Source organism: Sitophilus oryzae, unplaced genomic scaffold (assembly GCF_002938485.1).
Source record: "Sitophilus oryzae breed Bouriz unplaced genomic scaffold, Soryzae_2.0 scaffold_1494_pilon_pilon, whole genome shotgun sequence".
Classification (NCBI taxonomy): domain Eukaryota; kingdom Metazoa; phylum Arthropoda; class Insecta; order Coleoptera; family Curculionidae; genus Sitophilus; species Sitophilus oryzae.
Genome location: NW_022146163.1, coordinates 1363976 through 1375300, shown reverse-complemented (window position 1 = coordinate 1375300; position 11325 = coordinate 1363976). Strand labels below are relative to the sequence as shown.

General features: G+C 30.7%; 1 protein-coding gene across 1 annotated transcript; it reads right to left on the bottom strand.

Annotated features, from left to right (window-relative positions):
• Nucleotides 1–2044: 2044 nt before the first annotated feature.
• Nucleotides 2045–10844, bottom strand: LOC115877621 (larval cuticle protein LCP-22-like). The gene is made up of 3 exons (XM_030893868.1): nucleotides 10770–10844; nucleotides 9126–9241; nucleotides 2045–2522 (listed from the first exon to the last, which is right to left on the bottom strand). The coding sequence occupies exons 1-3, from the start codon at nucleotides 10779–10781 to the stop codon at nucleotides 2249–2251; spliced, it is 402 nt and encodes a 133-aa protein (XP_030749728.1). The 5' UTR covers nucleotides 10782–10844; the 3' UTR covers nucleotides 2045–2248.
• Nucleotides 10845–11325: the final 481 nt, after the last annotated feature.

The following is an 11325-nucleotide window of genomic DNA, read 5'->3' as shown; positions in this document are numbered from 1 at the left end:
TTTATGTCTTTTTTTTAAAGAAAGTAATAAATAAAATATTATTATTTGCTTAGTTATCTGCGAAATTCAATATAGAGAATATTTTTGCCAGAATGTGGCCACAAATGGTAGCAAATGTGGCCACATTTGGCACAAGGTGGCCACAAATGGGAAAAGTCGTATGTTTTCATAAAATAATTATTTTCTGTTTATTAAGAATACAAATCTTTACAATAAAAGCAGATTTTGAAAGAAAAATGTTTGGAGAAGCACCAAAAATTTTGTTTTATCTCCAAAATTAACTACAAATATTTTTTCTGATAAGTCAAACTCTAAAAATCCCTTAACCTGGCCACAACCGGTGCATCTGACACTGAAGAAATCTAATTGTTGACGTATTTTCAACGTATCATAGTGACTAGATCAATTAATACTTATCTAGGTATAATGTAATATGTATGTTATAGTCAGAGTAACTAATGACTTATCTGAAATTTATTTATTTTTCTTCTAGTCGGCTCTATGGCTGTATTTTATGAATAGGTAGCTAACCGATTTCACTAAGTTGATATTAATACTTACATCTACTAATAGGCATATTTAAATAAAAATCAAATTATCGATAATTTGTATGTTTACACACTTAATAAATTATTTATGTTAATTAATTAGCATAGTATTTAGTGGTGAACTTTAATGTTTTTCCAATCAAGTACGACAGTTATTAATTGAAAAAATATTATGATGTTCTGTAAACGTGTGTTAAGGATCTTTAAGAAATATTTCAAACATACCGTACAAGTTAAACAACTAGAACGGCTAAACTTGATTCTTAAAAAATCATACAGGTTGTTTTAAAAAACATGTGCCATCTCTCGTGAGGAGACTCCAGTGACAAACGCTATGTCGAAAAAATTAAGCTCCAATCTGTTTTGCATTAAGATCTATTTCTAAGGAGCTTTTATATATATATATATATATATATATATATATATATATATATATATATATATATATATATATATATATATATATATATATATATATATATATATATATATATATATATATATATAACTTGTCAGTGGCTAGAACTGTTTATTATGCACTTTTTGAGTCGCACCTCAGATATGCCCTTCCATTCTGGGGTACGTGTTGTGCGACTCAATTTGACCGCATTTTCAAGCTCCAGAAGAGAGCTGTTCGATATTCACTGGGTTGAAACAGCAGAACTCATTGCCAGGACATTTTTAAAAAAATATAAATATCTCTTCTTATAACTCTTCCTTCCTTATTTATATTTGAATCCGTTTGCCTAATACGTAAGCATGTTTCAGCTTCTCAAGAAAGGCCATCTCACACTTATCCACTCAGGAACGCGGAGCAAGATCTTTATCTGCCTACCCCACGTTCAGAGTTAGTTAAAAGTTCAATATTATACAACTCGAGAAAAATGCACAATCACCTGCCATTTGAAATCAAATCCATAACATAATTTTCTTCATTTCGCAAAGCATTGAAATCTTATTTACTAGACAAGGCTTTCTACGCCATAAATGACTTATATTTTGATAATCGAATTTGATCGTGTAAACACTGGTCTAATATTTGCTACAAACTTATTAAATATTTTTGAATCTTCTTTTTATTTTTTTACTCTTTGACATTGTAAACATTTATATATGTTTATTTTAAACAATAAGACTGACAATGTAATTTGTATACTTGTTTTGTATTCTCTTTGCTTGTTTGTTTGTTTACTTTATCTTTGTCTACAAAATGTAAAATTTTTTGACAATAAAGACATTGTTTTTATTTTATTTTGTATAAAACCAATTAGAAAATTAACAAGAAATAACACAAAAATACACTTAGGGAAGCCCATCTAATCCGAATCTGCCAAAATTTAAATCATTTTCAAATGTGTCAAATAAATGACAAAAATGGACTATGATACCAATTCTTCACTTCATATAAATTTATGTCCTAACATCCTTCATTTCTGAGATACGGGGTGTAGAAGTTTCATTTATATTTCGATTTTTTTCAATATATTTAGGCATTTTTACAATGATTTTTTTTTACAATTAATATGTCGTATACAATAAACTAGGGTACACCTAGGGCAGTACATTTCATTTTTCAATTTCAGGAAATATGAATATCTGGATATATTTAATTTAATTAACATATTTAAATTTAAAAAACATTATGGTTTTGTCTATGATTTAAAAAAGGTGAGTTTAAAAACAATATCACAACTATTAACTTAATGTCTACGATAGTGACTTGGGATTGGTTGGCCAGTTCTAGCAGCAATGTACTCCAACGACTTCAAAATTGCTGGTGGTATGGGAGGTGGTGTTGGTAGTACGTTGGATTGTGGTTGATACCCGTTTTCGTCAGCTACGTAGTTAACTACAACCGGTATCCCTTCTGGAGAAGTGTATCTGTAAGATCCAGCGGCTGCTGTACCGCTGCCTTGGGGTAGGTACTTTTGTTGGCCTTGTTCTTGTACAGAAATACCATTTTCTGTATCATACCTGCATATAAAATTATATATTTAATGGAAAAGAAATTATTAGATTGAAAAAATTGTAAAGTAGATTTTAAACTCAATTCTGAAGCTATAGGTACCGGGTGCGTCTCAAAAGTGGTCACCCTTATAACTTTTTTATTTCTTCAGATAAAAAAACGAGATTCGGTATGGTGGTATATGACATAAATTAGGATTTATTGACTTTGTATTCAATTGTTTTTGGTCACTTCCTGTTTCACCGGAAATAACTATAACTTTTGTTTTTTAGATAGCACCCTCGGTATTTTTTTACTTTATTCGATAGAAAATAACACTCTGAATAGAATGACATATCATATGTCAACTTTTGACATTTTTTCATATGGTTTATTTGAAATCATAACATGCGGTTCATAACAAAAGTTTGATTCAAAATACCAAGTGTGTGGTATCAAATTATTGGCAAAAAATACTTTTTGCAAATATGCTAATGAGCCACCCTCTCTTGATATTTGGGCATCTTCCAGGATAAAACATTAAAAATATTATACAATCAAATCTAAGTTTCCAAGCCTCCTTGAATAAAAATTAGTGTTTTAACATAACCATGGCACTATTGAAATTTAAAATATAATTTTTTATTTTTTAAGCGAGAATGTCAAAAGTTGAAAGTTGATGTTATAGGGCTTGTTTCTCTCTACAATTTCCTATCTGACAATGTACCGTTTGAGTCCGGGAAGGGTTTATAGTTTCATAGTTGTCGATTTTCAAAAGAAATCAGTACATGTATATTATTTCGTATATTTTTCATTTTATTGATTTTATGGAAAGAACTGTTAATTAAAATGTTGTATCCTGTATTATAGGGCTTGTTTCTCTCTACAATTTTCTGTTTCACAATGTACCGTTTGTGTCCGGGAAGGGTTCATAGTTTCATAGTTGTCGATTTTCGAAAGAAATCAGTACATGTATATTATTTCGTATATTTTTCATTTTATTGATTTTATGGAAAGCACTGTTCATTAAAATGTTGTATCGTATGTTATAGGGCTTGTTTCTCTCTACAATTTCCTGTTTCACAATGTACCGTTTGTGTCCAGGAGGGGTTCATAGTTTCATAGTTGTCGATTTTCGAAAGAAATCAGTACATGTATATTATTTCGTATATTTCTCATTTTATTGATTTTATGGAAAGCACTGTTCATTAAAATGTTGTATCGTATGTTATAGGGCTTGTTTCCCTCTACAATTTTCTGTTTCACAATGTACCGTTTGTGTCCGGGAAGGGTTCATAGTTTCATAGTTGTCGATTTTTGAAAGAAATCAGTACATGTATATTATTTCGTATATTTTTCATTTTATTGAATTTATGGAAAGAACTGTTCATTAAAATGTTGTATCCTGTATTATAGGGCTTGTTTCTCTCTACAATTTTCTGTTTCACAATGTACCGTTTGTGTCCGGGAAGGGTTCATAGTTTCATAGTTGTCGATTTTCGAAAGAAATCAGTACATGTATATTATTTCGTATATTTTTAATTTTATTGATTTTATGGAAAGCACTGTTCATTAAAATGTTGTATCGTATGTTATAGGGCTTGTTTCTCTCTCTATTTCCTGTTGCTCTTCTACAATGTACCGTTTGTGTCCAGGAGGGGTTCATAGTTTCATAGTTGTCGATTTTCGAAAGAAATCACTACATGTATATTATTTCGCATATTTCTCATTTTATTGATATTATGGAAAGAACTGATCATTAAATGTTGTATCCTATGGTAGAGGGCTTATTTCTGTATACAATTTTCTATCTCACAATGTACCGTTTGTGTCCGAAGGAGGATCATAGTTTCATAGTTGTCGATTTTCGAAAGAAATCAGTACATGTATATTATTTCGTATATTTTTCATTTTATTGATTTTATGGAAAGAACTGCTCATTAAAACGTTGTATCCTGTGTTATAGGGCTTGTTTCTCTCTACAATTTCCTGTTTCACAATGTACCGTTTGTGTCCGGGAAGGGTTCATAGTTTCATAGTTGTCAATTTTCGAAAGAAATCAGTACATGTATATTATTTCGTATATTTTTCATTTTATTGATTTTATGGAAAGAACTGTTCATTAAAACGTTGTATCCTGTGTTATAGGGCTTGTTTCTCTCTACAATTTCCTGTTTCACAATTTACCATTTGTGTCCGGGAAGGGTTCATAGTTTCATAGTTATCGATTTTCGAAAGAAATCAGTACATGTATATTATTTCGTATATTTTTAATTTTATTGATTTTATGGAAAGCACTGTTCATTAAAATGTTGTATCGTATGTTATAGGGCTTGTTTCTCTCTACAATTTCCTGTTTCACAATGTACCGTTTGTGTCCAGGAGGGGTTCATAGTTTCATAGTTGTCGATTTTCGAAAGAAATCACTACATGTATATTATTTCGCATCTTTCTCATTTTATTGATATTATGGAAAGAACTGGATCATTAAAATGTTGTATCCCTATGGTAGAGGGCTTATTTCTGTCTACAATTTTTCTGTCTCACAATGTACCGTTTGTGTCCGGGAAGGGATCATAGTTTCATAGTTGTCGATTTTCGAAAGAAATCAGTACATGTATATTATTTCGTATATTTTTCATTTTATTGATTTTATGGAAAGAACTGTTCATTAAAACGTTGTATCCTGTGTTATAGGGCTTGTTTCTCTCTACAATTTCCTGTTTCACAATTTACCATTTATGTCCGGGAAGGGTTGATGGTTTCATAGTTGTCGATTTTCGACAGAAATCAGTACATGTATATTATTTCGTATATTTTTCATTTTATTGATTTTATGGAAAGAACTGTTCATTAAAACGTTGTATCCTGTGTTATAGGGCTTGTTTCTCTCTACAATTTCCTGTTTCACAATGTACCGTTTGTGTCCGGAGGGTTCATAGTTTCATAGTTGTCAATTTTCGAAAGAAAACCAGTACATGTATATTATTTCGTATATTTTTCATTTTATTGATTTTATGGAAAGAACTGTTCATTAAAACGTTGTATCTGTGTTACATAGGGCTTGTTCTCTCTTACAATTTCCTGTTTCACAATGTACCGTTTGTGTCCGGGAAGGGTTCATAGTTTCATAGTTGTCGATTTTGAAAGAAATCAGTACATGTATATTATTTCGTATATTTTCATTTTATTGAATTTATGGAAAGAACTGTTCATTAAAATGTTGTATCCTGTATTATAGGGCTTGTTTCTCTCTACAATTTTCTGTTTCACAATGTACCGTTTGTGTCCGGGAAGGGTTCATAGTTTCATAGTTGTCGATTTTCGAAAGAAATCAGTACATGTATATTATTTCGTATATTTTTAATTTTATTGATTTTATGGAAAGCACTGTTCATTAAAATGTTGTATCGTATGTTATAGGGCTTGTTTCTCTCTACAATTTCCTGTTTCACAATGTACCGTTTGTGTCCAGGAGGGGTTCATAGTTTCATAGTTGTCGATTTTCGAAAGAAATCACTACATGTATATTATTTCGCATATTTCTCATTTTATTGATATTATGGAAAGAACTGATCATTAAAATGTTGTATCCTATGGTAGAGGGCTTATTTCTGTCTACAATTTTCTGTCTCACAATGTACCGTTTGTGTCCGGGAAGGGATCATAGTTTCATAGTTGTCGATTTTCGAAAGAAATCAGTACATGTATATTATTTCGTATATTTTTCATTTTATTGATTTTATGGAAAGAACTGTTCATTAAAACGTTGTATCCTGTGTTATAGGGCTTGTTTCTCTCTACAATTTCCTGTTTCACAATGTACCGTTTGTGTCCGGGAAGGGTTCATAGTTTCATAGTTGTCGATTTTTGAAAGAAATCAGTACATGTATATATTATTTCTGTATATTTTTCATTTTATTGAATTTATGGAAAGAACTGTTCATTAAAATGTTGTATCCTGTATTATAGGGCTTGTTTCTCTCTACAATTTTCTGTTTCACAATGTACCGTTTGTGTCCGGGAAGGGTCTATAGTTTCATAGTTGTCGATTTTCGAAAGAAATCAGTACATGTATATTATTTCGTATATTTTTAATTTTATTGATTTTATGGAAAGTAACTGTTCATTAAAATGTTGTATCGTATGTTATAGGGCTTGTTTCTCTCTACAATTTCCTGTTTCACAATGTACCGTTTGTGTCCAGGAGGGGTCTATATAGTTTCATAGTTGTCGATTTTCGAAAGAAATCACTACATGTATATTATTTCATATTTCTCATTTTATTGATATTATGGAAAGAACTGATCATTAAAATGTTGTATCCTATGGTAGAGGGCTTATTTCTGTCTACAATTTTCTGTCTCACAATGTACCGTTTGTGTCCGGGAAGGGATCATAGTTTCATAGTTGTCGATTTTCGAAAGAAATCAGTACATGTATATTATTTCGTATATTTTTCATTTTATTGATTTTATGGAAAGAACTGTTCATTAAAACGTTGTATCCTGTGTTATAGGGCTTGTTTCTCTCTACAATTTCCTGTTTCACAATGTACCGTTTGTGTCCGGGAAGGGTTCATAGTTTCATAGTTGTCGATTTTTGAAAGAAATCAGTACATGTATATTATTTCGTATATTTTTCATTTTATTGAATTTATGGAAAGAACTGTTCATTAAAATGTTGTATCCTGTATTATAGGGCTTGTACTTTCTACAATTTTCTGTTTCACAATGTACCGTTTGTGTCCGGAAAGGGTTCATAGTTTCATAGTTGTCGATTTTCGAAAGAAATCAGGTACATGTATTATTTCGTATATTTTTAATTTTATTGATTTTGTGGAAAGCACTGTTCATTAAAATGTTGTATCGTATGTTATAGGGCTTGTTTCTCTCTACAATTTCCTGTTTCACAATGTACCGTTTGTGTCCAGGAGGGTTTCATAGTTTCATAGTTGTCGATTTTCGAAAGAAATCACTACATGTATATTATTTCGCATATTTCTCATTTTATTGATATTATGGAAAGAACTGATCATTAAAATGTTGTATCCTATGGTAGAGGGCTTATTTCTGTCTACAATTTTCTGTCTCACAATGTACCGTTTGTGTCCGGGAAGGGATCATAGTTTCATAGTTGTCGATTTTCGAAAGAAATTAGTACATGTATATTATTTCGTATATTTTTCATTTTATTGATTTTATGGAAAGAACTGTTTATTAAAACGTTGTATCCTGTGTTATAGGGCTTGTTTCTCTCTACAATTTCCTGTTTCACAATTTACAATTTGTGTCCGGGAAGGGTTCATAGTTTCATAGTTATCGATTTTCGAAAGAAATCAGTACATGTATATTATTTTGTATATTTTTCATTTTATTGATTTTATGGAAAGAACTGTTCATTAAAATGTTGTATCTTATGTTATAGGGCTTGTTTCTCTCTACAATTTCCTGTCTCACAATGTACCGTTTGTGTCCGGGAAGAGTTGATGGTTTCATAGTTGTCGATTTTCGACAGAAATCAGTACATGTATATTATTTCGTATATTTTTCATTTTATTGATTTTATGGAAAGAACTGTTCATTAAAACGTTGTATCCTGTGTTATAGGGCTTGTTTCTCTCTACAATTTCCTGTTTCACAATGTACCGTTTGTGTCCGGGAAGGGTTCATAGTTTCATAGTTGTCAATTTTCGAAAGAAATCAGTACATGTATATTATTTCGTATATTTTTCATTTTATTGATTTTATGAAAAAACTGATAATTAAAATGTTGTATCCTATATTATAGGGCTTGTTTCTCTCTAAAATTTCCTGTTTCACAATGTACCGTTTATGTCCGGGAGGGGTTCATAGTTTCATAGTTGTCGATTTTCGAAAGAAATCAGTACATGTATATTATTTCGTATATTTTTCATTTTATTGATTTTATGGAAAAACTGATAATTAAAATGTTGTATCCTATGGTATAGGGCTTGTTTCTGTCTACAATTACCTGTCTCACAATGTACCATTTGTGTCCGGGAAGGGATCATAGTTTCATAGTTGTCGATTTTCGAAAGAAATCAGTACATGCATATTATTTCGTATATTTTTCATTTTATTGATTTTATGGAAAGCAGTGTTCATTAAAATGTTGTATCCTATGTTATAGGGCTTGTTTCTCTCTGCAATTTCCTGTCTCACAATGTACCGTTGGAGTCCGGGAAGGGTTCATAGTGTCATAGTTGTCGAAACATATGATATGTCATTCTAATCAGAATGTCATTTTCTATCGAATAAAGTAAAAAAGTACCGATGGTGCCATTTAGAATCAAAAGTTGTTGTTCAGCTGTTCCGGTGAAACAGGAAGTGACCAAAAACATTTGAAAACGTCAATCAATCCTAATTTATATTATATACTAACATACCAAATCTCGTTTTCTTTATGTGAAAAAATAAAAAAGTTATTGGGGCGAGCCACTTTTGAGACGCACCCGGTATATCTACTACTGGCATGTTCTACTGACAACTGAATTTTAAATTGTATGTCCAATCGAATAAAATCAATAAAATATGATCACAAACAGGGACAATAACAGAAATTTAGGTACTCATAACATAACTCATTACAAATATCATGCTTTTACTTACAAGTATTGATAGCTGCCATAAGGGGTGACGTCAGAATAAGATCTTAAAATGGCATATGGTCTGTAAGGAAACTGGCTGCTTACCAACGTCATAGACGTTAGGGCAAAAAGCACCACCTAATAACAAAAAAGGAATCATCTATTAAAAAAAACCGAGTATTTCACCATTGGAAAAGAAATCTAAAAAAATAAAAGTTGTTTTTTTATAAAATACCACAGCTTAGAATCCAAAACGAAAATGAGCATCTCAGTAAATGGCTCAACTTCGGTTTAGCTGAAATAAGTTATATAAGAAATATTTGTTTATTTAGTATTTGGAAGCATTTTCAAATAGTATACCACAAAAAATTTTCTGCGGAGATGCATCCTTTTTGAGTTTTTCAACTTTAAATTAGCTGAAATCAGGACTACTGACTACTTTCGCTTAGCTGAAATGAGTTATGTAAGATATATTTGTTTATTTAGTATTTGGAAGAATTTTTGAATAGAAAGTCAAGAAAATTTTTTCTGCGCAAATAATGCATAATTTTCAGTATTTCCACTTTAGAAACCTGAAACCAGTTAGATGAAAACAGTTTTCTGGTTTTCAAGTTCAATACCGTTTTTCAGTCTACAAATTGTTCTTAGGTCTGTTCTCAGAAGAATCTCTGACTAGTCAGCGCGTTTCTTATTGGTTGAAATGCGTAGAAACCTGACTAATAATCAGGTTTCTACGTATTTTAACCAATGAGAAACGTGCTGACTAGTCAGGGATTCTTCTGGGAACAGACCTCTTAACAACAAACAAAAAGCACCCAAAAAACTTCCTTCCGAAGTGTACCATATTCATTTATTGATAAAATATTATAAAATATATCAATATTTAAAAAGAACTCGGCAATTGGGATTCGTAAACATTTTATTCATATTTGGAGAAAAATTCATTCGTCATAAAAATGTTTGCATTTTCTAAAATGGTTAATGCCGTTTATACTTTTCCAAATTTCCATACTGTTTTAAAGAAAAAAAATATGAAAATATGATTGAATTTTTTGTCCTAAAAATCAAAACACGTTACTATGGTAATATAATTTCATCTTCATTCTTTGTTAGAGTGTTATTGATAGAATTTTAATTAACGTCTCATATTTTGTTGTTTAGAATGTTATAGAAACACAAAATTTTATTAGTTCAATGCTCTGGAAAGGGTGTTAATGGTTATCGGAAAATGTGCTAACAACAGCAAAAAATATGACATTATCAAAATTAATGATAACCATCTATCAAAAAAAAAATCTAAATTATATTACCATATGAACGTGTTTTAATTTTTAGGATTTCAACCATATTTCCATGTTTTTTTTATTTTCCCTTATAATATGGAAAAGTATAAATGGGATTAACGATTTTAGAACAAGCAAATTTTTTTATGAAGAATGCATTTTTCTGAAAATATCAATATTAAGAAAGTGTTACCTCTTGTAAAGATTATCCGGGGACATAATGTAGATTTAAAAAATACCTAAAAATAATAACCTTTACCCCCTAACCCTAAACTATACCTTTTAAAAAAGAACCTAGTTACCGATCAATATAATTATCCTAACCGAGCCATAATACTTTTTTTCCGCCTAAAATATTTTGCTAGAGCTACGGTGTTACTCACCAATTTGATCATTTTTATTCTACAACTATTCGCTAAAGTCGTTCAAACTAGTCTCAAAACCTAACTAAAAAATCAAGCTAAAGCCGCTATATTTATATAGATTTTCGGACAATAAATGATCTTCGCTGTTTCATCTTCGGGTGTAATAAAGGAAAAGTTCAGGGACGCCCAATATCCGCCGTAGGAGTCTCTTAATCACTCCAAAGATTTACTGGGCTATTCAAAATTGATTTGATTATTCTTGATTGTTATCGTAGACCTATTTGTTCAAAACCTAACGATATCAATAAATTCAGGTCTAATTTGTATTAATAGAGATGAAAATTTTATAGTTGGTCTCTTATTAATATCAGTGACGTTATTATATAATTATGCCAAAAAATTGCATAAATATACCTATATAAAAAACGCCTTATAGTAGAGGCACAGAAGTAGTGGAGCCGAGCGGGGATTTGGGATTTACTCAAGCGCGACAGATACATACATAGGGTTTCCATACAAGCTTTTTGGAAATTCTGGAGAAGTGAGCTCTGAAACATGGACAAAATCCGGACTT

Excerpts from the sequence above, each read along its gene's own strand:
- LOC115877621 (XM_030893868.1), bottom strand. Across the intron at positions 2,523-9,125 it reads TATGGCAGCTATCAATACTT|GTATGATACAGAAAATGGTA; the intron begins GTAAGTAAAAGC and ends TTTTATATGCAG.